The 24,628-nt window shown below is 48.9% G+C and overlaps 1 protein-coding gene across 11 annotated transcripts in view; it reads right to left on the bottom strand.

Moving 5' to 3' along the window:
• The window catches only part of ZFHX2 (zinc finger homeobox 2), a 30,433-nt gene extending 7,497 nt beyond the window's left edge, over positions 1-22,936 (bottom strand). The window contains exons 1-9 of one of the 11 annotated variants that reach the window (XM_077127150.1): positions 19,665-20,518; positions 10,279-10,446; positions 6,180-8,275; positions 5,451-5,968; positions 4,682-4,922; positions 3,250-3,321; positions 2,748-2,818; positions 919-1,119; positions 133-259 (exon numbers count right to left, since the gene is read on the bottom strand). In XM_077127150.1, the coding sequence (XP_076983265.1) occupies positions 133-259; positions 919-1,119; positions 2,748-2,818; positions 3,250-3,321; positions 4,682-4,922; positions 5,451-5,968; positions 6,180-8,226 (3,277 nt within the window). In that variant the 5' untranslated portion in view covers positions 8,227-8,275; positions 10,279-10,446; positions 19,665-20,518. Of the gene's footprint in view, positions 1-132; positions 260-918; positions 1,120-2,747; positions 2,819-3,249; positions 3,322-4,681; positions 4,923-5,450; positions 5,969-6,179; positions 8,276-10,278; positions 10,447-11,240; positions 12,774-19,664; positions 20,519-22,620 lie in introns of those variants that run through there. The other 10 variants (XM_077127159.1, XM_077127154.1, XM_077127153.1 and 7 more) reach the window with 10 other exon arrangements.
• Between the last annotated feature and the right edge of the window lie 1,692 nt (positions 22,937-24,628).

The raw sequence follows: 24,628 nt of genomic DNA, 5'->3' as shown, positions 1-24,628 counted from the left end.
TTTATGCTAGACCCCACCCCTTCAAAATCCAGAGAAACTGGCCCTTGCCTTAGGTATCTTCAGACCCTCTTGGTTCATGGACCCCCGTTCCTCTTTCCTATATCCTGTGAGGCTTTCTGTTCCCTTTCTTACCCGATGTCTGGTCTCTGCTGGGTGCAAGCTCTGGCCCAGGAGTCAGGGGTTCTGGGCCATCCTCCAGAGGGCTCAGAGTGGGCCCATGAAGCACTTTGGTTGGAAAGCTGATCTCCACAGTTGTGGCCTGTAATGGAAGAAATCCCAATGATTCAACCACCACTCCTTCCCCTATTGCTGACCTCTGTGCTCCATACCTGCACCTGTGCCCTGCTCATTCTCCACATATCCGGCCTCCTCTCTGGGCAAATCTGCCGCCAAATTTCTGCTTTACCCACAGATGAGTGGACCCAGCCTACTTCCTCTATCTGGCTCTCTCTTTCCCAGGCCAAAAGCTACTTTCCTCAAAGCCTCAAAGCTTTGGCCTCAAAGGTGTGCAGATGAGAAGTGACTCCCAGGCCCATGCCAGCTATTGAGCCACTCCTCTCAGGACTTAATGAAAGTGGGAGGAATGCTGTTTGCTCATCCATGAGTAGAGGCAGCTAGATAAGTTCTGAAGTTCCCTCTGAATCTTAAATTCAAATTCAAATCTGCAAAATGCTACTTTCTTTATCAACACCCTTCTCCCCAATATATACATTTGCCATGGGTGGGCCACAGTGGCTCAGCAGGCAAGAATGCTTGCCTGTGATGCCAGAGGACCCGGGTTCGATTCCCAGGTGCCTGCCCATGTTAAAAAAAAAAAAACAAAAAAAACATTTGCCTGAATACCCCTTGCCTCTTTCTCCCCTCCTGCATAGCACTGACAGGGCCTGCTGAGCGGGTCCTCACCCAGCCTGTACTCACCACAAGTAGCAGCTTCTCAACACACTCAGGTACAACATTGTGAAGGTGGCTGAGGTGGAAGTGCAAGGCAGGCCGGCCCACCAGCTGTTCCTGGCACAGTGGGCACCTGTACTTCGGCTGCACCGCATGCTGGGAGAGAGCATGAGCCCTCACCTGATTGGACTCTGGGCTCATGAAGCTGCAGAATGGACAGCAATATACCTGGGGGGGGGGGGGGGCACAAATGGGTGGTGGAGAAAGTGTTAGGGGAAGGGTGGGAGCCACTGACCCAACCCTTTGGGTTCTCAGATGCACTATCCCCCATTCCCAATTTAGGAAGAGCAAGCCTGATAGGAAGGTATCACATAGGACCCAACTGCTATATACAAGTCTGAAAGCTGGCTCCTCCCTCTTTTCCTTAGATTGGGAAAAAGGCCTAGGTTAGGCTGCTACCTTGCCTACCTTCTGTGTTTGATGCCCTTCCTTTATTCTGGCTTCTCTCTTTCCTTGATCTTTCTTTTTCCCTGTCTCAGTTTTCTGGTTGACAGCATGACCCTGTACTTCTCTCCATCTGGGTTTGGTTTTTTTCTCTTACCTACCCCCATTCCGCCTGTATCTTCTCCATGAATGGCTCTGTTCCTCTACATACGTTCTGGATCCAGAACCTCCCTCATCCCTGCTTACTCTGTCTCTCCAAGGCTCACTGGCTCCTTCTTTCTTTCTTTTTCTTAAAGCAAACAACTGCCACAGCTCCCCCAGTGGCCCGGGAAAATTCTGCCCTGGACTTCTCTCATTCACACCTAAACCTCAGAGAGGTGAGGCCTGGGTAGCTGGGGTGGGGCCATCAGAGGCCTCTCCCTTCCACCTTAGTTATGAGACTGCCTGACCTCCAGCCTGCCTTTTGCTGCTGCCTCAAATCAGTCTCCTATTTCTGGCTCCTTGCTTCCTCTCCTGTCACCTGTGCCATTGGTCCAGGCCTGGGTTCCTCCCTCATGCTGCATGTCAAGGAAGGCATGGCCAGAAAGGTAAGAAAGTTGTCCAGATACTCATTTAACCTAAACCTTGGAGCAGACATCTGGAGTAGGTCTATTGGAAGGTATAGAAGTTAGGAAGAAAGGGAACCTGAGGATATACACCATTACTGCAGAGACCCTTGAAATGTGGACTTGTCCAAATCCAATCCAATTTTGAGAGCTTCAAGGTAGAGGATGACATCTCAAGACCAGAAGCTGGGAACTCCCTCAAAACCAACACTTTCAGTCCAGAGAACTAAACTTTTCCTGGGTCCTATTTAGGTCAGGAATAGGTCTGAGACCTGGGGATCTGGAGATCTGTGGGACTTGCTGTCTGGGTAAATCATCCTAGTTGGTGCCTCTACCCCCTGGAATTCCTTCAGGAAAGGAGAGAGAAGGTGCCAAGGTTCAGGCTCACCCAGGTTCAGGGCTTCCTGTGGGAGTTGAACATCTGTGTCTAGTTAGTTGTCTTCTTGCTCTTAGCTAAGCAAAGGAAAAAAGCTGGAAGACAGTTTCCCCTCCCACCTTTCTCTTTTCAGTTTGTTGCTCCTTTCCTCCCCTTCTCCTTTCACCTACTTCTAATCTTTCCTATCCTCAACAGTTTATCTTTTCACTTTTCCTTCAAAATCCTTCCACCCCTTCCTTGTCATCTCCCCCTTGAAGCTCTACCCCTTGGGGCCAGCTCTTCTGTTTGTGTGTTGCTGACCATATGTAACTGGACCCAGGTGGAATCTAAGTGTGGTATTCTGAGTAAGTCAGTCACAGGCATGACAAGATTAAATTGGCTGTCAGTCTGAAATTTCTGTCTTTAGCATATGAGCAGCTCTTCCCAGTTACCCCAGTTCTGACCATGGTCTGGTTGGCTTTGTCTCCTGAAGGGCCAGTCTTGTTCTCTGTCTCTTCAGAAGCTGAGGATGAAATGAGAGGAGATTAAGAGACTCTGTGATAGCTCTGCCTCTTCCTTTCCCAGACCCTCAGCCCTCAAGATGACCTGATTTATAGCAGAGCACTTCCAGGGTAAATGTTTGGGCTCTAGGGAAAACAAGAAAGGGCAGGAAGTTACAGAGCTACATTCTCAGTATAGATATGTGAGGGACTGATTCCAGGTTGGCAAGATGGGAGGTTTGGGTCCTTAAAGAGGGGGAGCACCCAGCCTTCTGTGGCTCAGCCTTCCTCCCCTCTTACGAACTCCTTCTTTGATCAGAATTCTGCTCCTTCTGCAGAGGAGGCTGGGTATATGAATCACTATAAGGTCCCAGGCATATTTCAGAATGTAATGCTTGTGGGGGTGTGGGGTTGGAAAGGGATGGAGGGACAATCGACCAGATAAGCAACTCACCTGATGGTTCTGTCTTGTTCTGGGGTTTTTCAGGGTTGAATGGTTCAGCTAAAGGGGTGACAGAAGTCTTCCCTGTTTAGGGTGGAGGAAAAGTCCATTTAAAGGGATGAAACGGCAGGGCAGAGGGAGCAGGCCAAGCAGCAAGTCAATGAGATTGAGAAGGTGGATAAATCAGCAGGCAGAAAAGGGCAAAAAGAAACTAACAAGCAATATATGCAGAAAGTGAGGGAAAAATTACAGTGTTAGAAGTGCTAGGGCCTAAGAGACCATCTCATGTGAATTCAGCCCCTTAATTTTTTAAATGAGGAAATAAGTTCAGTAGTAGGCAACAGAAATAGGACCAAACTGTCTTGACCAGCCCTGGAGGCAGAAAGTCACAGAAGTTGAGTGGGAGGGGCACTAAAGAAAGAAGCAGAGGCTGAATGGATGCTGGCTCCGCTGAGCAGGAAGCAGGAGATCTAGCCCGGAGAGGAGACTACCACTCAAGGAAGAAATTGACAGATGTGTAGGAATTTATTTTCGGTGGCAGCCTAATTAAAGTGTTAAAGTTCCTTAACTCCATTCAGCCTTGCGCCAGGATCGTTAGCTATTGATCTAGGCCCCTCCGGCACTTAACTCCAGCCAGCATATTGGCAATTCAATTAGCAACAGTCAATGCTGCCTGTTCCCTGTTCCTGCTGCCAGAGCCCTCACCCTAGCCCACCCCTGGCCTCTATAAAGCCGGGATGCCCATGCCCACCTCTGACAGCCCTTCCAGATTCTTCTCTTGTGCTCTCTGGATCAACAGTCGCCTTTCTGGCTTTTCTTGGCCTCTGCCTGTATAACTTCAGCTGCCTAAGGGGGACTCTAAGCTCAGTCATAGGGCTGAAAACTCCCTAGGAGATTGGTAGAGGCTGGGAAGCTTGTTCAAAAGCCTCTTTCCATCCCTGATGCCTTTGGACCATCCCCACAGCTCTCATCTACTTCCCATAAGTTTGGCCCAGCAAGAAATGGATTCCATCCTTTCATTTTTTTTTAATCGTTTCTCTTCCTCCTGACCAGTTCTAGCCTGCTGTACTCCCCATCCCTGCCCTGCCACACCCAAGCACCCAACATTGCTAAGACAGTCATTACTCAGGATCACTGGGTGATTCCTCCTCTCCTTCCTTCCTGTTCTCTCTTCTATACTCAGCCAAGTTCCTACTCTCCTCTGCCTCCTCCATCCCAGAGCCCCTGGCTCCCCATCCTCCTTCTTCCTTGGCATCCCCAGTGCTCCTGAAACTCCCATTCCATCATTCCATCGCATCAACCCTTCACTAGTCTTTTCCCATTTGATAATGATGGCCCAAAGACCCATTCTTCTGCCCTTCTATTATACTCTTTCTGATCAGTGTCCCCAGCACTGGCTGCCCTCCCTGCCCAGCCCCTATTCTCCAGTCCCATTCTTCCTCACCAGGAGTCCGGAGCTGCCCATGGCTGAAGCTCAGGATGCTCTGAAGAGCTGAGTGTCCTTCCTCAGATGTTGGGCCATTCTGCAGCAGCTGCAGATGCCTCTGGGCCTGGGCATCGCGGTGGGTAGGTGCGCGCAGGTGTTGTAGCACAGCCAAACGGGAGGGTGTCTCCCACGCACACAATAGGCAGCGGTATAGCCCCAGCTCTGCCCCTGCCTCTGCTCCCTCCATTTCTAGCAGAAACTAAAAGGAAGGAAGAGGCTGGCTCAGGCCCAGGAGACTCCCCTCATCTCAGGAGGACTCCTTTGCCTCCCCCAAAGGATCCTAGCTAGCAATACCCTCTCCACCCATCCCTTCCACCCCCGTGAGCACCATTTTTCCCTCCAATGGTCACCTACGACTGCTTTTTTCTCTTCTTAATCTCTTCCTCCTGCCAATCCTGTCCTCGCTCCTAGTGTGAGAATGGACTCTTGTTCCATCCTTTTGAACTTCTGGTGACATGATGGACTGAACTGGTATGAACCCCTCCCTCCAGTCCCAAACACCAGAAGAGCTGAGTAAATTATGAGTTTTACTCCCTTAGCATCCACTGTCCTTTGGTCTTTTTCTCTATATAATTTATTATTTGGTGTATCTTCCATTTTCTTCATTTCTGCCACCCTAGATTTTTCTTTCATTTCCCCACTCTGCATCCCTTCCCTCAATCCGCAACCTCCCTTAGGCTCTGTGCAAGGCCCTTTAAATCCCAGCCCCTTCCCGCCCCACCCTTACCTTATAGATCTGGCTGTTTTCTTCATGGGCTGCACCCCGGGCATGCAGCTGCATCTTTTCCTTGCTGTTGGACTCAAAATCACAGATATTGCAGCGCAGGTGCAGGGGGGAGACTGGCCCATAAGCAGCCCCATCTCCCAGAGACATAGGTGAGGGGGTGCCTGTGGCCCCACCTCCCTCCCGCAAGTGAGCCGCCAGCTGATACTTCTGGGCATGTTTGTCAGTCTTGAGGTGGAGTTGGAAGTTGGCCTTGAGCTGGGTGCCATAGCAGCAGAGCTTGCAGCGGTGGGTGTCACCGGCCACTTCCTTCCATTCAGCTTCCGGGAGGCTTCTGCCCATGCTGCAGTGGTAGAGCAGCAGGTCCAGGCTGTCTGTACTGAAGGCCTGGCATACAAGGCAGCGGAACACCTTCAGGGATGGGCTGTCATCTGGGGGCGGTGAGGTGGGTAGGCCATCAGGCGAGGATCCCAGGAGCTGACTTGGAGGCAGGTGGGCATCCGGGGAGAGGCTGCCAGGGGCTAGGGGACAGAGACAGATTGGTGGCCCAAGGAAGAAATGTTGCAGGATTGGTTTGCCTGTGAGAATATGGGGATAACAAGGAGAATAGTGCTCATAGGGAGTTATGGTTACTTAAGTGGGGGACTGGCTGTTGGGAAAAAGTAAGGAAGAGAGGATGGCCGTGGGTGGGGAGGAGAAAGGGTATGAGGAACAGTGCCCAGGGAGTCTTACCAGGTGTGGGGAACTTGCTGCCAGGTGCTGCAAGGTGGTGGAAACCGTTGATAAGCAGCTGGGCTTCCAGGGGCTTGTCTGGCCTCAGCCCAGGCCCAGGCAAGGGAGCCTGAGGCTGCCCTAGGGCCTGGGGCCCGAAGTACTGGAAGAGCTCAGTGGGGTTGGTGGGGGCTGCCCCTGGTGGGGGAGGAGGGCCTGGCCCCATCAGTCCAGATGGCAGGCCCAGCGGCAGCCCCTGGTGCATCATTAGGACATTCTGCATGTGCTTTTCGGAGGTCATATGGATGCGCAGGTTGCGGGAGATGTTGGTCTCATAGCTGCACACCTTGCACTGCCAGGACGATTTGGTTTTAGACTCTTTGTCCCCTGTGGAAGGTGGGAGTGATGCCTCTGGGGGACTGCCCTGTCCCCCAGGCCCTGCCTGGAAGCCCTGAAGGTTGGCCAGGTGCTTGTCAGACTGCATGTGGATGCTGAGGTTGCCCTTAGTTGTGGTGGAGTAGTTGCAGATGTCACAGCGGTAGGGCTTGTAGCCACAGTTGTAGCTCTCTCCACGGGCAAGGCGGGGGTGAGCGCCTCCAGCACTGCAGTAGCTACAGTGACTGTTGCTTTCAGGGTGCTTCTCCCGCATGTGTACATCCAGTGTCTGCTGGTATTTGTAGTGCCAGTTGCACTTGGGACACTTGAGCGTCTTGCAGGAGTTGCGTGAATGTAACAGAGACATGTGGCTGGAAAGGCTGAGGCCCTGAAAGGCTGCAGGGGCCGGGGTGTAGTCGTCAGCCAGACGGTAAGGTTGTGGTGGGTCACTGGGGTCTTCAGGGGAGCCCACTGGGGTAGGGAGGGTGCCCCCCTCCTTGGAGGTGGGTGAGCTTTGGTTGAGTGGAGGACAGAGCCCTCCATCCTCTTCTTGCCCCTCAGGGAACCAATCTGGCCCCGCCTCACCTGCTGCCATTGGCAATTCTTTGGCTTGGGTTGGGCTGGGTTTCCAGGTGGCTGAGGTTGTGGTTGGGGAGGGGGGGATGAGAGCCATGACTTCTTCAGGGGGCAGGACAAGGACTTGGACTTCTGCCTCAGGGGGGCCATCCTCAGCCTGGGCTATATTCGCCTCCATGTTCACTGTGCTGCTATCATCAAGGGGTATTTCAAAAGGGGGGCAAGCAGGGGCTTTTGGTTCCAGAAAGCTCACGAGAGCCATGCAGCCCTTGCCTCCCTCCTGGAGCATGGCTGGGCTGCCCAGCAGGCCCTGGCATTGAGCAGGAGTTAGCTTTACCCCATGAGATTGTGTGTGACCCATAAAGGTCTGGGGCCTGCTGAAACCCAGGCGGCACAGGAGGCAGAGCCAGAAGAGTGCTCTGTGCTCGCTACTGCTGCTCTCCATGGGGCCATCTTTGGAATCTCCGGGTGGATTTGGAGCCAGCTGGTAGCTCCAGAAGGCTCCATCCCTTCCCTCACAGGTGGCCAGAGGTGGCACTGAGGTATCATGGGACAGAATTTGGTCAGAAGAGCTAAAGCCTTGGATTGGGTCAAAGCCATGTTGGATGTGAAGGGCAGTGAGGTGTGCAGGGGGTGGGTGGGCATAGAGGGGCAGGCTGGGCTCTTCCTTGATGCCTGCCTCCTCCCAGGGGAAGCCCTTTGGTAACAGAAGTTCACTGCCACCTGGCAGAGACAGCTTGGCCACTAGGTAGGCCTCGCCACCAGCTGTGAAAAATAAGTGGTTGCTTAGGTCCACAGGAGGGAGCCCTTCTCCTTCCTCCTCCAGTTTCTTGTCCTCTTCCACCCCCACATCCTTTGGTGGGAAGAAACCACAGTCAGGCTCTTCTTGGGGTTTCCCTATCTCCTTTGGTGGGACGAGGCCACAGACCGACTCCAGGGGCTGTCCCCCTGGCTCAGAGGGCCTCATGCTCTCAGAGTTGGAGGGGACAGCAGGGGAATCTTTGGTGACAGGATGAGAGGGGGTGCCAGAGGAGGAGGTGTCCGGAGGTGGGGACTGGACATTGTGCCCAGGGGAGGGGATAGTGCCAGCAGTGGAAGATGAGCTAAGGGTGGCCATGGTAGACGGAGAAGTGCTGGAGGTTCATTTCAGCTTAACAGCGGGTATCCTGCATGGGAAACATGAATGGAGCAGTGCTGTGAGGTTGCGGGGGAGAAACACAAACAGGTATTTGAATCTGGCTACTCCAACCCTGTCCTCTTCCCTGAACACCCAACTCAGACACCTTACAACTTCACTTAGTGTCCAACAGGCTTCAGAACTTAACATGTCTAAAATCAGAACTCTTTATTTCTCCCTTGAATTTACTCCTCACCATCTTTCCTGTTTCACAATTTGGCACTACCATTTACCCAGGTGCTTAGGCTACAAACTTAAAATGTTCCTTTTGCCCTCACCTCATATCCAATTCAATAGCAACCTCTAAACCATGTGTCAAATCCCTTCACTTCTCTCCATCACCGTTAGGTCCAAGCCATTATCATCTTTTTCCTTGCAAAAGACTCCAAATTGGCCTCCTGCTTCCACTACTGTTCCCTGACAATCTACTCTCCCTCCACTCAGCAGCCAGAATGATCTTTTATTTAATTCTCAATTATGAAAAATACTAAATACATAAAAATAAGCCAAGCAGTACAAAGGAATTCCTATGTACTCATCATCCAGCTTCTAGCAATCATCAATTCATAGCCCATATTGTTTCATCTGTATCTTCACCTGCTTCCTCTCTTAGCTGTGTTGTTTTGAAGCAAATTTCAGGCAAATATCTTTTAAAAATGTAAACTGTACTATATTCTGCTTGAAATCTATAATGATTTCTCGCTGCACTATGAATAAAATCCAAACTTTCTCTGCTCTACAAATGGGTCTATCAGATCGGATGCCTGCCTACCTAGAGGAATCTGAATATTCTCCACCCTACCTCCCCAGCAGGCTCCAGCCCACTAGGCTTCTTTCTGCTGGCTCAAACACACCAACTTCATTTCCACCTTACAGCCTTTGCCCAAGTTGTTCCCGGGCCTGGAATGCTCTCTTCCCCCTAGCTCTATGGGTGACTCCTATCCTTAAGGTCTTTGCTTAAATAAATATCACCTCTAACAGGACTTCCCTCTCCATGGATGTAACCCTGGGGTTACTTTCTTCATAGATTTAGCACTACGTGATATTTCCCAGTTAGCATATTTACTTATCTTCCCCTTCTAGAAGTCAGGTTCCATGAGAGCAGAGTCTCAGTCTTTCTTTATTGCTCTATCATTAGCTCTGAGAATGATGCCTGCTAAGTGTCTGAATGAATGAACTCTGAGAAAGACCCTAAGATCTCCCATGCCCTGAAGAAGTAAATTCTCTAAGTCAAAATCTTCTTGTTAGAGATAGGCCACAACTAATTTTCATTGGCATGTAGGCTCTGTGCAGCTCTCTGATGCCTTTCAGATCCATCTGTGGTTACAAGTCATATGTGGGGGCTTCCCTGTCCAGTTGAAAGACAACAGCTGGTATGCAATTAGCCTCCTCTTCCAAAAGAGATAAAAAATATATTAATAATATTACTAATAGCAATTATTGTACACATACCATGGTCACTGGCATGTTATATGCTTTACATTAATTTTCTCATTTTATCTTATAGCAACCTTATTTGACAGATGAGGAAACCAAGAAACAGAGAGGTTGAGCAAGCTACTTCTGATCACACAGCTGCAAGGTGGTGAAACTAGAAAAGGACTACTGGGTATTCCTAACACAGCCACCTCAAAGCTGTGGCTTGGGTTCCTCCATCCAGGTGAATTGCCCCTCAGACATGGCACCGGCAAAATGAGCCTCCAAAAGATTAGAGATCAGGATTCCTGGGCTGCCTCCAGATAACTAGAAGCTTCAGGGCTCCCAGGCTGCTCCCAATCTTCTTAGATTGATCCTCCCCTCAAACTCGCCAATACTCCATGCCTCACCATCCCATACTTCTCCCAGCATTCCTCCCAGGTTCTCTCTAGATGTTAATATCAATGGATCTCTAATGATCGAACGTGCAGAAATCAGATCAGAATGCTTTGGAAAAGCTGAAGAGGGTGGTGAGGGATATGACCTTCTACTTTGTTGGCCACTTCTAAGCCTCACCTCCAGATTCCTTGATTTAGGGTGGGTTCTTGATCTGCCCTGCCCAGCCTGCAGCCTCCATTCCAGCTTCCCTCCTCCTCCTGGGGTGCTAGCCAGGCGTGAAGTCAGAGCCATTAAGGAGCTCCAAGTGGGGCTTGATTAGCATGTTAACGAAATGCAAATCAGCACCTGGGAAAGGAAGGGGGCTTGTTGGGATGGAGGGGTGGGGGAAGTGGGGTGGGGGTGGGGAAAGTGGGGTGGGGGTGGGGATGGGGGAGTTGGGAGGGAGTTAAGAGAACCCAAAGGAAGTGAAGGAATTGGTTGGAGAGAAGCTTATTCTTAGATAACCAGAAAGCAGAAGTTCGAAAGTTGTGGAAGAAAGGTATTTCTGTGAAACCCTTCAAGTGGAGGAGGGGTGGATAAGTGCTGGCTATGAGGGTACCACCACTCCAACTGGAGGGAAGAACTGAGGCCTGGGTGAGACAGGCCTATCCTGGGCCCTGTTGCTGTGGGCTTACCATGGATGGATACTCTCTCCCCACTGACCCAAGCAATGGAATCCATGCTGCCTATTTTATTCCTTCTTTCTGGCTCCTGACCCTCATGAACTCTAGATTAAACTTCAGAGGGGAACTAGGTACATTTAACCCCCAAATCCTGCAGTACCTTCCAGATTCTCTCTCTAAAGCTTTCACTTCCCAGGATTAGAAATAGACACACCAGATTCCCATCTAAATACCAAAGGAGCATCGCTTTTGGCCAGTTTATGGGTGTGACCCAGATCAGGGCCAAGGGTAGGTCAGCAGCTGTTTAAAATTGCAAATCTCTTCCTCACCTCCCAACCTACCCCTCCTCCTCCTCTCCAGGAAAGAATTTCAATTGCAAATTTATCTCTGCCTCAGTGCATACCACCCCCCCCCATACACACTGCCACTGATTCTCCCTCCCCCTTCAATCTTCGTGGTGCTTTTCCCATCACCTACTATTTATTGCAAACCTTTAGCTGCAGCAATTATTTTTTCACTTTTTTTTCCTCCTTCCATTTCCCTCTAACTCATTTTTTTCTTCCTTCCCTCTCTGAATCTCTATATCCCTTTCTTTGCTCTTCTTGCTTTCAATTCCATTTTCATTTCTTTCTGGAGATGATGCAAACAGATGATAGGCCTAAAGGCCCCCCCACCCCCGGACTAAAGCCAAGATTCTTGTTCTCCCTCAGACACACTATCATTCCTCCCCTTTGTTCTGGCTTTCTTTAAGAACATCTCTCCCTTGGGGTGCACCTTAGATGTGGTTAAAGGGAGAAAGCAACCCCTCAAAGGTCCTGATGCTCCTGCCTCTAGAGGGAAGGAGGAAGGTGATCAGGTGTAGAGTGGGGGTGGGGGTAAAGTCAGATGGAAAGAACTGGGTAGAGGCAAGAGCTGGGGGCCTATGAAGAGGAGAGGGGTTAGGGGAGATAGAGAAGGCAGTGGCGGCGATGTGATTAGAGAGGAGATTGATGTGAAGGGGCGCCAAAGACGGCAGAGAGAGTCAATAAAACGAGAGGATCACATTAGAGGCGACAGAGAGAGCTTTAAATTACACGGCTGCTGCCACTGAGGAGGTTGGGAGGAGGCAGGCTTGTAGCCAAGGGAGGGTGGAGAGTTCGGAGGGTGTAGTTATCCCCTGAGATGACTCTTCCAGCTCCAAAAGGGCTCCTAGTCTCCAAAGCTCCTTTGGCTGCCCCTACATTCCAACCCCCTAACCTCACAAGGTTGAGGAGAGGAAAAACGAGAAGATGGAGAGAAAGCTATGGAGAAATAGGAGAGATTATTTCAGTACTGCCCTCTTACTCTTTATAGACCTTTATATTATTCCTAAAGATGATAAGGAAGGATGGGAGTCCTTTCCTCAGCTAGGGAGTTGTTGTTCCACAAACAAACAAGATATTGAGTCATAATCACAGAACTGCAAATATATTCCATAAGAGGTGGGCAGAAAGGCACCCCAGAAATAGCTGGATAAGAATTCATACCTCTTGATGAGCATGCCCTGCTCAGAGAGCAGAGTCTACTTAGAAACCAGGGAGCCAAGAGGCATAGACTCTAGGACCCATAAATCTACAGGGAAAGAGGTGCTATGGAGGCAAAGAGAATGGCTCAGATGTGGAGTTGCAGAAACAGGTGGAAAGCTGAAAAGATAGGCTCTGAGACCAAGTAAGACAAGGGAAACAGTGAGAATTGAAGAACTAGAAAAATGTAAGAGCCAAAGGGGCAAGGGCAAAGGAACAACCAAAAAACATGAGGCCCAAAGAAGGAGAGAATTCTGTCCCTTGCTGATGAGGGCCGGGACTTGGGTTCAGGTTGGCCGGTAGAACGGAAGGCAAAGCAGTCACCGGCAAGACCTGGGCTCAACTGGGAAAGGGTCCCCCTCCCACCTCTGGCCCACTAGCAGGAACAAAGAAACACTACTGCACCCTAGTGGTCACAGAGGGGACATCACAAAGGAGAGGGCAGACCTGGCAGGGAGGAATTGGCTCTCTTCTCCCTGCTTCCCCTCCAAAAACAAATCCCTCGTCAAGTCAAAGGATACGAGAGGTCATCAACCTGCTTGCTGCAAATTCACATACAATGACTTCCACATCACAGCCTTCTAAACATTTTTCACTTTTCTAATTGTCCCATCTTACTCCTTTCCCTTCTCTGCGATGAATTTTTTGGCTCTTTTCTGTCCTTGCTTTGAAATTCTTGCCTAAGGCACTGCTCTCCTCCCTACTCACTTTGCCTTCCATCCCTTTTGGTCTCAAGCTGTTGCTTTCAAGAGGAAGCAGCTATGCAGAGAAGGGGAAGAGAAACAGGAAAGATGGAATGTATGTGCCCCACACAAGGGACAGGGGGGTTGTTTGGTATAAACAGCAAACAAACAAATTCTAACTGATGAGTTTTTTGTTGCTTTTTAAGGCAGTGGAAGAACATGAGCTTTGGATTCATGTTGACAGTAGGCTCAAGCCTGGCTCCACCACTCTTTGCGTAACCTTGGTAAGCTACTAATTGAGTCTCAGATTCCTTACGTGTAAAAATGGAATAATAATACCTTCCTTACTCGGGTGTTGTGAAGATGACAACAGGTGAGATAACACGTAAAAAAAATGCATATACTGGGTGTTCGGTGAGGTTCTTTTCCTTCTTTTTTGACTATTTCCTCCAATAAAGTGCACAGGCTGGCAATTCCTTCTACCTTGCCCCTTGCTTGGCTGGGACTCATCCTCTAATTTCTGCTCGTTTTCAATCAAGGGCAGACTCTTAAGCAGACATAATTTAAATTTAGTCTACCAAGCAGGGAGTTCATGTCTCATGTGGCCTTCTTGAGAAAACCCCACTATCCCAGAGAAGAGACTGAACATGGTCCAGGCTCACACCCAGACAGCACAGAAGCAGCCAACACCTGAATCAAAACTATTATGTCCTCTCCATGCCTTAAATCTACTTTCTGTCTCGAAATATCACCTCCTATACTTAAAAAAAAAAAGCCAAAAACAGTGATATTCCTCCATTTTTATTCTACAAATATCCTACAAATGTTGCGGAGTGCTTACTTTGTGCAAGTTTTGATGGAGAGAAAGAGAGAGAGGCAGAGTGTATAGCAGGGAAAGAGTGTTTCTGGAGATAGACAGGGGTAGGAAAAGGAGTATCTATAGGTGGCTAAGAGATAGTCAAGGCAAAGAAGAGAATGGTAGAAAATGGGAGAGATTGGGAAGCAAGGAGAGGGTGAAGATGTTGGATCTTGATCTGCATTTGTAAATAGTTAATCTCTTCAAAGCCTCCCAGCTCTGGCACCAGACTGGGTAGGTTGCCTGTCCCCAGTAAGAGGGATGAAGCAAGCAGGCTGTCTTATGCTTTGCAAGATTCTTAAGGTGGGTATAAGGGAATTGTGTCAGGAGAAGAGACAGAAAAAGAAGGGGGTGGGTAGGGAGTAGGCAAGTGTAGAAGGAAAGTTGTGGACTAAAACCACAACCATCATGTTGAACATACATCCACATTTGCATGGATTTGTTGTGTGTGCTGTAGGGTGTCTACTGCCAGTGGAGTGGGTGTCCTGGTGAGGAGCCTCTTTGTCCATGCATCCTCCTTGAAGATTCTGTGTTAGGACAGAAGTGTGGAGCTATTCTGTTACATGAATCTGTGTGATAATGAATAGAAGTATATTGTAGGTACACTGGAGGGACTCAGTAGAGGTTCTCATGTTTTACTTATCTCAGTTTTAGATACATACATGAAGCTAGCTCTGAACCCTTCTTGTATCTGAGCATTTTGCGAGTGAGGGGAACAGCAAGTTGTTACCTTGAATTCATGTTCAAGATCATATCTGATCCAGGCATGGGGGGACCGCTGTAGAACACCTTTGACTTCCTTGACTTTGTAAAAATCTCATGCAATTCTTCTATAATTGTTTAGAAGGATACTATTATTGGTGACTGTAAATAAATCTTTCTGTTCTTTTGATTCTTCTTTGAATCCATGTGATGTAATCACTCCATTTAAATATTATTACAACATCAGCATAAATAATAGCTACCATTTTTGAATGCTTACCATGTTGCCAGACACTGTGCTGAGCACTTTGCAAGCATCACATCACCCAATCCTCCACTACAACCTCATGAGATAGATATGGCTATTCATTCCCATTTTACAAATGTGGAAGCAGACTTAGAGGGGTTAAATAATTTTTAAGATGTCCCACTTCGAAAGAGTTAGAGCCGACATTGAAATTCAGGTAGCCTGATCCCAGTGCCTCTGTTCCTGGGTTAATTTGTAAGAGTCTGAACTCTGGCTGGTTTGCATTTTGAATAAGGTCTTTGCGTTTGTGTGTGTTACTCTGCCCTTATTGGTGTTCCCTTGAGCATATGTGCTGTCATGCTCCTCCTCAAACTTGAAGGTGTTAGATGGGTGTCTCCAAGTTAGTATGTTTCCTAGTAGAAGATGGGCCAGAACAGGACCCAAGCTTTATGCAACTCCAGAGGGTGCCGTTCATATTGTCTATGCAGTGGCCTTGGCCATCGGTTCTGTGTGTTTGTGTAAGAAGAGGGCTGGGCATGGGTTAGGAGACAGAGACGACAAGTACGCATAGGCAGGGTTATATGATAATGTCTCTTAAAGATGAAAGTCTACACAAAGGTATCCAGATTAGCATATGAACTTCATCAGATAAGCAGTACGGTATTATTTTAAAACACAGCCTTTAGAGTTAGACAGACCCGGAATCAAATTCTAGTTCAATTTCCCAGTATGTAAATGACCTTAGGTGAGTTACTTAAATTCTCCAAGCCTCAGTTTCCTCATTTATTGAATGGAGAATAGTATCTCATGGAGTTGTGTCAATTGAAATGATTGCTACTGAGATTGGTACTTTGTAAGCGATCAATAAATGAAAAGGATAATTACTCCTCCATGTGCCTTATTTCCTGATTGGGGTGTATGTCTATGTGTTTATTGCTTTTTGATTGTATGTGTCTGTGGCTGAGGGTCTGGGTGTAGCCTTATCCCACCAACTCTTTTAAATTACTGAGGGTGCTCTTTCTTGGGCCTCTGGCTGGGTTTCCCTGAGTCCCTCAGGCCCTTTGTGGGCCCTGGGCTTCCCGTTCAGCAGCAGGATGTCCTATGTGGGTGCATTGCTGTGTGCCTGTTTGTGCTCAGTGGCCCGGCTGTCGGGTGTGTTTGGGGTGGTGGTAATTACTGGGATGGCCCAGCCCTAATGAGTGTGATCTCGTTACACTCTCGCAGCCTCTAATGGAGCTAACCTCATTTCACAGCCATTAGAGATGGAGATGAGCCCCGCCCACTGGCCCCGACAGCTGCAGCTTTTTCATCCTTGGCCACGTTTTTTCCCTCCAGCTCGCCATTTCCCTATTCTACCTCTCTTTCTTCCTCCTTTTTATCTGCTCCTCCTCCCAGGTTTCCTAATCCTGTTTCCATTGTTCTTTTCCTTTCTGCCTTTCTGCTTCTCTCTCCTCTTCCCTTGTCTTTTCATGTCTCCCTTCTCTCTCCCCTCCTCCATTCCTGGGCTCCTCTTCCGTTCATACTGCCCTCTCCCTTCTCCTTCCTCATATCTATTTGTCCTCTACATCTCCATTTCTCTTTCCTCTTTTCCACCTCGCCACCCCTCTCCGGCACTGCTGCGGTCCTGCCCCTCCCCCATGCATTGCCCCGTCTGGCCAAAGGACAAATCTCAAGGGGAAACCAGCAAAGACAAACAAGGAGCAGTGACTTCATTAACGTCGTTAATTTGCCACTTCAGTTCCTCCCATAAGGGTCAAAGCCAGCATGGCTTGAACTCAGTACTGACAAAGAGGCTGAGACCACAGCTTGGCTTTTCTGCCTTAAGCCTCTCTCATAACCACTCGTCTTCCCCCCTTCTCAGCTGTCTTCCATTTCCCTGCAGGGGGTCAGTCTCCTTGTTTCCTCTCCAATTTCTTTCTTAGTCCTCACTGCCTACAGTCCTCCTTCCCTTTTCATTTAATGTGTAGCTGTTTCTCTGGGCTCTCTCCCATCCCTAAGTCACATGTTTGTTTGTTTTACCTTTCACTCCCACTATCTCTGTCATACTTAGTCTGTGTCCTCTTCTCTCACCTCCTATCTGCCCAATCTATTCTGAACCTCTTTTCTTTTGCCCTTCCTGATTTTCTCTCTTCCTAATCGCAGGTGCTTCTTTCCTTTAAGCACCAGGATTTATCTCCAGGTTTTGGGAACCACATAGACTGAAGAAGCTGGAGGTTGGAGGAAGAAAGGTGTCTGTGACTCAAGCCCCAAGCAAGCCAATGATGCAGAACATAGGAGATGGCTGGGTAGAAAGGGAGACAACTGAGATGGAAGCAACAGGCCAACAAGACAAGAGAAGTCACAGAATCTAGACTCAGATACCCAAGACCCAAGGCACATTGGGTTTTTTTAGCCTCATAAAACCCAGAGAAAAAGGAAGACAGAGGCAGAGGCAGAGGGCTGTGGGCTTGAGACTGGATAAAACAAGGAATGAAAAATTTAAGGATGGAAATATTTACCCCACCAGTTCCTCAGGGAACAAATCTAACACTCTCATCCCACACTTTACTTCCCTTCACTAAGAAGTCAAATGACTGGCAATTGACTCTTGACCATTAACCTAATCCCAGCCCCAAAGGGAGAGGCTGAGGGTAGCTGGCTGTGACTGGAGAAGGCACTAGGGAAATGTCTACACATGAAGTAAAATTTTCTGGCTTATACTCATCCTGCCCCACCGACTTTACATACAGCATTCTAGACAAGAACAAACACTACAAACATACCCTTTTCCCCGCTGAGAGCTCTTGCACACCCCATGCCAACTATGTCCTTCTAATTGCACAGACCCCCCCATGCATGCATCGTTTCAGTGAACGCCCTGCTCTACCACCCTCCCAAGGCTAGAAACTTGAATGTAATCCCCTTCGACTCCCCAAACAGAGGACGGCTCTTATTTTCTCCTTTGACCCACTCCAGGCAAGTATACGCAGTCAAAAATAGACTTTGAAAACAATTTTTGAGGGGTGCTGAGCTGTCTCAGTAAGAATTAGAAAAAAGATGTTTTCCTGCAGGTGTATGCAACCCACAAGTAGTGGCACAGTTTGGTGACAGGAAAGCAAAGCCCCATCACCACTCAACTAGGCACCCTCAACAACCAGAAGCCCTGGTCTCTGACCATTCCTACATGATGGGGACACTGAGAGCCAGTGGGAATTACTTTAGAGCACTGGAAGTTATCTCTAAATCTTTCACCCTGGTCTCACCAGCCTGCACAGGAGGAGGGGATGGCAGTTCCCTGGGGCTTTCTCCCAGAGAGGCAAGGGGCTCTAGCAAAGTGGGTAGTTGGATGACTGAGCTTAGTAATGGAAGCCAGAGAAGAAAGATGGAAAAATCAATGAAATGAGTTTCTAACAGTGAGGTAAAGGACCGCTGTGTCGACAGCCTGTCGGCTGCTGCAAAATATGAGTTGCTCAAGTCCATGGCGGCCGCTGACAGTACATATAGCTGCCACTATCCTCCCTTCAGGCCCCTCCCACTAGCACCTTCTCCAGTTGCCCTGGCCTTTCTCATTATCGCCAGACTCTCCCCCAGGGCTCTCAGTTCTCTTTTCCAGGTCTTCTTTCCCAGATTTCTTAATCCATTTAGGATCTTTTTGGCTTTTCACCACAGGTTTGACTATATATGATCCTTGATTTGGTGCATCTTTCTCCTTTATGCCATTTGTGTATTTAGACCTCTCTCTTTCTTCAGATTTCACTCAGAGTTATGGTGAACTCTGCACCTCTGGTCTCTCGCTCTTTTGATAGATACTTCTTGGGTCATTCAACAATAGCCAGTCAGACATCAAGGCCTTGCCTCACAGGCAGGGTTCCTTACCTCAAGGTCTGGGCAACAGTAACCTGTCTTCCTTGGCCTTTTGGCCCTGTAGATAAAGTCCTGACTTCCTTGTAATTGTCTGGGTTTGGACAGGGTGTTTAGAATAGCCTGGTATTGACTTATGAACTCTTTTTTTTGTGATCAGTGTATATATGGTATGAACAATTCAGTTGTGGTTTCATGATTGAGAATGGGGTGGGGATGCTACTTCCAATTTAAACCTGCCAACTCTCTCTTTGGAAGCAATGCTCAACCTTTTTTGGAAACCACCTCCTTTCTCTACCCTCCTCCGCAGCTTCCCCCTTGGGCTCCATTCATGTTTTCCACCCATTATCTCTTCAAAGACTACTCCAGAGCATCCCACATATTCAGTCCTGCCTCCAAGTGTGCCCCCAGCCCACAGTCTCTCCTCACCCTGCCTCAGATCTCACTGTCACTGGGTTAACTCCCTTCCAGCCCTTCCCTCTAGTTTCCCAACATGACCATTTATACAGACTTAGACCTGGGGAATAGGAGGGAAAAAAGGTTGGCAACTCTTTTCCTATTAAGTCAATGTTTGATCAATAGATATTTATTAAGTATCTTCTGTGTGACAGACACCTGGCTAGGTGCTGCGAAATAACTGTAAACCAGATGAACTAGCTATCTGACTAGCCCTGGGTCTCTCATCCAGCTTAGTTTCCAACTCCATGTCTCTTTTTTTCCTTCCTCTACAGCCAAATGCCACTGTGTCCTCTGGCATTTCAGAACCCTTTCCTTTTCTCTACTTCTGCATTACTTCACATTCCCATACAGCTCTGATCTCCTTTCTTCTGCATCTCCAGTGTCACCTCCATTCCTAAACCCAGAGCTAGATTCATCTTACATCTTTAGTAACTCTCCTCCCTTTCACAAAGCCATTATCCTGCCACATTCTGTAACTGTGATTTCCCATTCTCTCCTTCCTTCTTCGCCTGCCTTTCAGTCCTAATGTCCCATTCTTAATGCCTCTTGTCCCATGAGGTTTGTTCCTCTTACTCTATTCAGGCTCTGGTGAACTCACAGACAGGACATCATTTGAGTTCAGAAGAGCTCCAGGGAGGCAAGGTCAAGCTACCAGAGCCAAGAATCCTATAGATTTGACTTAGACCCAGGCCCCATACGTGAGATACAGCTCCCCAGCAAAGCAGCAAGTTGTTTCTGTATAGGTCTCAATGTAACACCAGCTGTCTCTGACATCATGGAGGGAGGAACCCTGTCAGGTTGCCAAGGCAACACCAGCAATTTATGACATCAGAGGCTTGAGGTCTTTGGTTCTCAGGGGGCTAGGAAGATTCAAGTTCCTGCCAGTTAAAGTAAATGGGAGTTCTACTTCATTTTCATCTCTTTGCTCATGATCTCCTGGTTTGGGAATGAAGTGCAAAGGCCTTTGGTGGTGTAGTGAGTGATTAGACCAATTAAATGAATGCTTGTGAGGTTCTCTTTCCCTCTCTTTATCTCATGCCTCTGCGAGTGAGCTCTCTCTCTCCCCCTTGCTTGGTATCTCTCTCTTTTGGGGCCTTGCCTTGTGGTATTCCTGTTATGCCTTTTTTCCAAATCGCCCCTCCCGCAGCTCTGTCTTTGCAAACGTCACGCTGTGTCTCTCTCACACCAGAGGCATTTGTTTCCTTTGATATCTCATTCTCTCCTCTTTACCCCTACCATGCTTGGTGCCGGCTCTGATCTGCTTCAGCACTCCTCCTTTTGCCATACATTTACCTTCTTTGAATGACACTCTTTCCCTTCATTTCATACTGCTTTTTCCAGTGACCTCCTCTTTAAGAATCTTCTAGCATTTCTCTCTTTTTCCCTTTCTATAGCTATTAACTTGTGTTTTATTTCATTCTTCCATTTTTTCCATTAATCCCCCTTTGGTTCTTCCCCTGCCCTCCACTCTACCTAGATTTTTACCATGCATTTCTCTGCTCTTTATGCTTGTTGCACCCAGCCTCCTCTTTCTGTAATTCTGCTCACCTCTGATATCTTCCATCTTCTGTCCATAGCTACCTCTTTCTTTTTTTCCCTTTCAAATTCCTTAAGGTTTAGAAACAATGATGGGCTTAAAACCAAAGTAAACTCTTCAGACCCTTTATCCACCTTTACCATTCCTTAGGCTGAATAAACCTGGTCCTTGCATAATATAGCTTCTATCATACTAAACAAATCTGCCTGGTAAAGAATCATGCTGAATCCAGATATGAAAATAGCAGCCTAGGGAGAGGATGGGCCCAGGAAGGTGAACTGAAAAGCGAAGAAAAAGCAACTGAAATCTAAAATGAACCAAAGGTTGAGGGGAGACCAGGCAGGGTGGAGTTCAGAGTCCTAGAGAATGTCCCCTTACAAAATCAGAGTAGACAGTTAACTGACATAATGACGCTACGCTGACTGATGAAGAGGTTATAAACCCCTGGAAGTCTATTAAATTGATTTCTTGGCCTGTTTATGTGCCCTCACAAATCATACACCCTCAGCCTTTTGCTCTCTAGCACCTTCTGCTGTTGGGGTTAAATTACTGGGTAAGAGGATAAAGGAGAAAAGGAACTTGGGTGACCAAAGAGAACAGACAGGTAAAGGGCAGACTGTGGGAACAAAGATGGAGAATAAGGGAGAACGTGGGGGTGGGGAAAAAAGAGGTGAAGGAAAGTGGGGAAATGAAAAAAAGGCACAATAGTAAAGTGGGGGAAGGGAGAAAAATTAAGTCTGCAAGGAAGAGGTTTGTGGTGGGAAGCTCCTGGAGAGAACGATGACACAGAAGATGAGGTCCTGATGGGGGAGAAAGGCACATGGCAAAGGGACAGTCAACAATGCTAGGAAGTTCCAAAGCTTCTCTGGTGGTAGTGGAAGAGAAGGCTGTCCTGGCTGGCGGTGAAAAAACACCAGAGTCCTTGAGGGAGACACATCTGCTCCATTCCCCTACTCTTTCTGGCCCCAGACCAGTGCCTATCACAGTCATGATTCCAAACTCCAAAGTAGCCTGAAAAAGCCTGACATATTCATATAGATCCTGAAGGTGAGGGTGTGGACTCATAGATGGGCAGAACAGTCAGGCAGCCAGGGGTTGACACATAGTGACAGGGACACACAGGTTGAGGATCACTAGGACGGGAAGGGTTACACAGCAATACTGACACACAGACCCGGAGATGGATGGGTGAAGAATGGGAAAACCAATAGGCAAGGAGAAGCGTGGTCGAGTGCTCAAAAATGACAGCGCTATCCAGAGTGCCAGGGAGAGTGGCTGGAGAGTTGGGGGGCCCGGACAGATATGCTTCACCTTGAATGGGGCTGTGGCCTTCCCTCACCCACTCGCACCCTTACCAAAAAAAAAAAAAAAAAGAAAAGAAAAGCTCAAGACAAAAACGAAGATTGAGGCTATCCACGTTCTCCTCATTTCCCCAAACCCTCCCTCTCCAGCGCTCTATCTCATCTATCAGTCCGCCTTCCGCGGTTCTTCCCCCATCCCGCTGCCGACCCGGGGCCTCCGAGACCAGGCCCCTTCGGTCTGACAGCTCCAAGCCCCCGCACTCACGCGGCCTCCCCTTCCCTCCAGTGCCCCCCGCTCCCCGCACAGATCGGCGCGGTCCGTCTAAGCTTTAGTTACCCTCGGTTTGTCCGGCTGGCTCCTGGTCCAGCCTCGATGCCTTTCCCTTTCCCGTCTTACCCTCCACCCCTGCATCTGTCTTCCCTCCATCCCCGCCCGCACGCCCTCTTCCTCCCACACCCCTGCCCCTCCTTCTTCCCCGGGCTCTCGGTCTGTCCGTCTATCCGTGCCCCCTCCCCCAGCCCCTTCCCGTCCCTCTCAGCAGTGCCCTCTCCAGCGGCAGTCTCGAGCGCCTCCTCTCCCCTCCGTTTTAAGCTTCCAAAGAGCAAGGAAGGAAAGGAGAGAGAGAGGGAGAGGAGAAAAAAAAAAAAAAAAACAAACCAACCCAGTAGCATCGGAAATCGATGCACTTACACCTCAGCTGGAAGCAGGGATGGGAGTCGAACCGCGGCCGCCGAGCAGCGCGAGGCAGGGAGGGGAGGGGGCCGCTCTTTGAAGGGACTTCTCCGATGTGTTGATTCCTTTTTTTTTCCCCTCCTCCTCCCTCCCTCCAGCGCTCGCTCCGGGGCGTCGGGGACGGAGGTGGAAAAAATAAATAAATAAATTCACGGCGGTGAGAGAAGTGAAGGAAAATAATCAATGCTATTTGGCTGCGGCTGAAGTGTTTTCCCGGCTTCGTGAGGGGGTTTCCATTGATTCACCCTGGGCACTCGCTCGCTCCCTGCCTCCTCCTCCTCCTCCTCCTCCTCCTCCTCCTCGCCCTCCTCCTCCTCCTCCTCCTCCTCCTCGCCCTCCTCCTCCTCCTCTTCGCCCTCACTCCTCCGCCTCATTCACTGGCTGGAGCAGAGGCGTCCCACACAATGGAATAATCAATACCCAGGCGCCCGGGGCGGCCCCACTGAGCAGGTGCAGCGGCCCGCCCGCCGCGGCGCATGCCGGGAGCTGTAGTCCGTCCGTCCCTGCCCGCCGACCCCGAGTGCCGCGTCCGCCTGCTGTGGTGAGGCGGTGCACCGAGCTGCACCGAGCTGAGAGAAACGGCCGCATCGCGGGACGCGGGGCGGGGAGCGGGTCGTCGACTCTGACGTCAGGCCCAAGCTAGGGCCTGGAAGGACGGCACGATCTTTTAAAGTCTCTCCCTGCTCTTCTTGCCTACAAAAGCCATCCATGTGTTTTGTTTTCAAAAAGCGCTGGAGCAAACCCTGGCTTCTTCTGCCTTCCCGGAGCCGCCGGAGGCATAGCTCTCTTTTTTTTCCTGTCCTTCTTCCTACTATATTATTCCCCCTCCCTTCTGATTGGGGACTAGAACCTTCTCCACAGCAATTACTCTGAAGTCTCCCGGAGCTTCTGTCTCCTCCACGTGGTCATATAGTCCCCAGAGCATGGGAAGATTCTGGCTCCTTGTCCCCATCTTCTGTTTATCGCCTCATGTGCTCTCCTATATTCTAATATCAATAATTGTTAGGATTTTGTTGACTTTACAGGCATAGTTTCAAGTGCTTTTACATATATCAACTTATTTAATCCTCACAACCCTAAGTGGTAGCTATTAGTCCCGTTTTACAGTTGAGAAAACCGAGGCACAAGTTAACTGGCCCAAGGTCACAGACCTTTGGTGACAGCATCAAAATTTAAACCTTTATGGTCTGGCTTCAGGGTCCACCGTAGCCGCTACAGTCCACTACTCTTAGTAAGAAAAGAAATAAAAGAAATAAAAAGAAAAACCCGAAGGTTCGGAGGTAAAAAGGAAGGAGAAAGAAACTCACATTTTAAGTCTGTAATATGTGCCAAATAGTTTGTCATTTGTGTCCTTGCAAATAATTCTGTGAAGCAGTCCACATTTTACCAATGGGAAACAGGTTTTAAGAGGTAGAATAGTTTGCCCAATGCCTAACATAATGGAAGGTGGAGCAAGGAGTGAACCCCAGATCCAAAGTCTGTAGTCATTCCATTCCATTAAGCTGCTGTCTGTGCCCCACTGTATTGGCCCTTGTAATTCAGGGAAGATACCAGGTCTTCTTCCCACGGGAACAAAACTGGAAAGCAAAGGATGCATGAAAATGTAAGGCCAGGGAAGGAAGAGCTAGGGGCAGGGGCCTTTCCTTCCCTGACTGGTGGTACTTTTTATAGAGTGGAGAGGTGGGATATATCCAAAACATCCCATGTTCAGGATGATATGACAGTACACCGGTGTCCTTCTCCCCACAGTGCTTCCCACTGGCCACATGGTTCCAGAACCATACTGGAGAAAGGGCAAGTGTTCCAAGCAAGGGTGCTTGGAAGACACCACACTGAAGTCCCTAAGTGTGGACAAACTCAGCCCAGAGCTCCCCACGCTACTGGGCACCCAGTAAAGAAGCAGCAAATAGGCCTGCATTACTCAAGCCCGTACAGTACTTTTCTGACTGGACTTATCTTACCCCCA

The sequence above is a fragment of the Tamandua tetradactyla genome, chromosome 14 (assembly GCF_023851605.1).
Source record: "Tamandua tetradactyla isolate mTamTet1 chromosome 14, mTamTet1.pri, whole genome shotgun sequence".
Classification (NCBI taxonomy): domain Eukaryota; kingdom Metazoa; phylum Chordata; class Mammalia; order Pilosa; family Myrmecophagidae; genus Tamandua; species Tamandua tetradactyla.
This window is presented reverse-complemented; position numbering and strand designations above follow the sequence as displayed.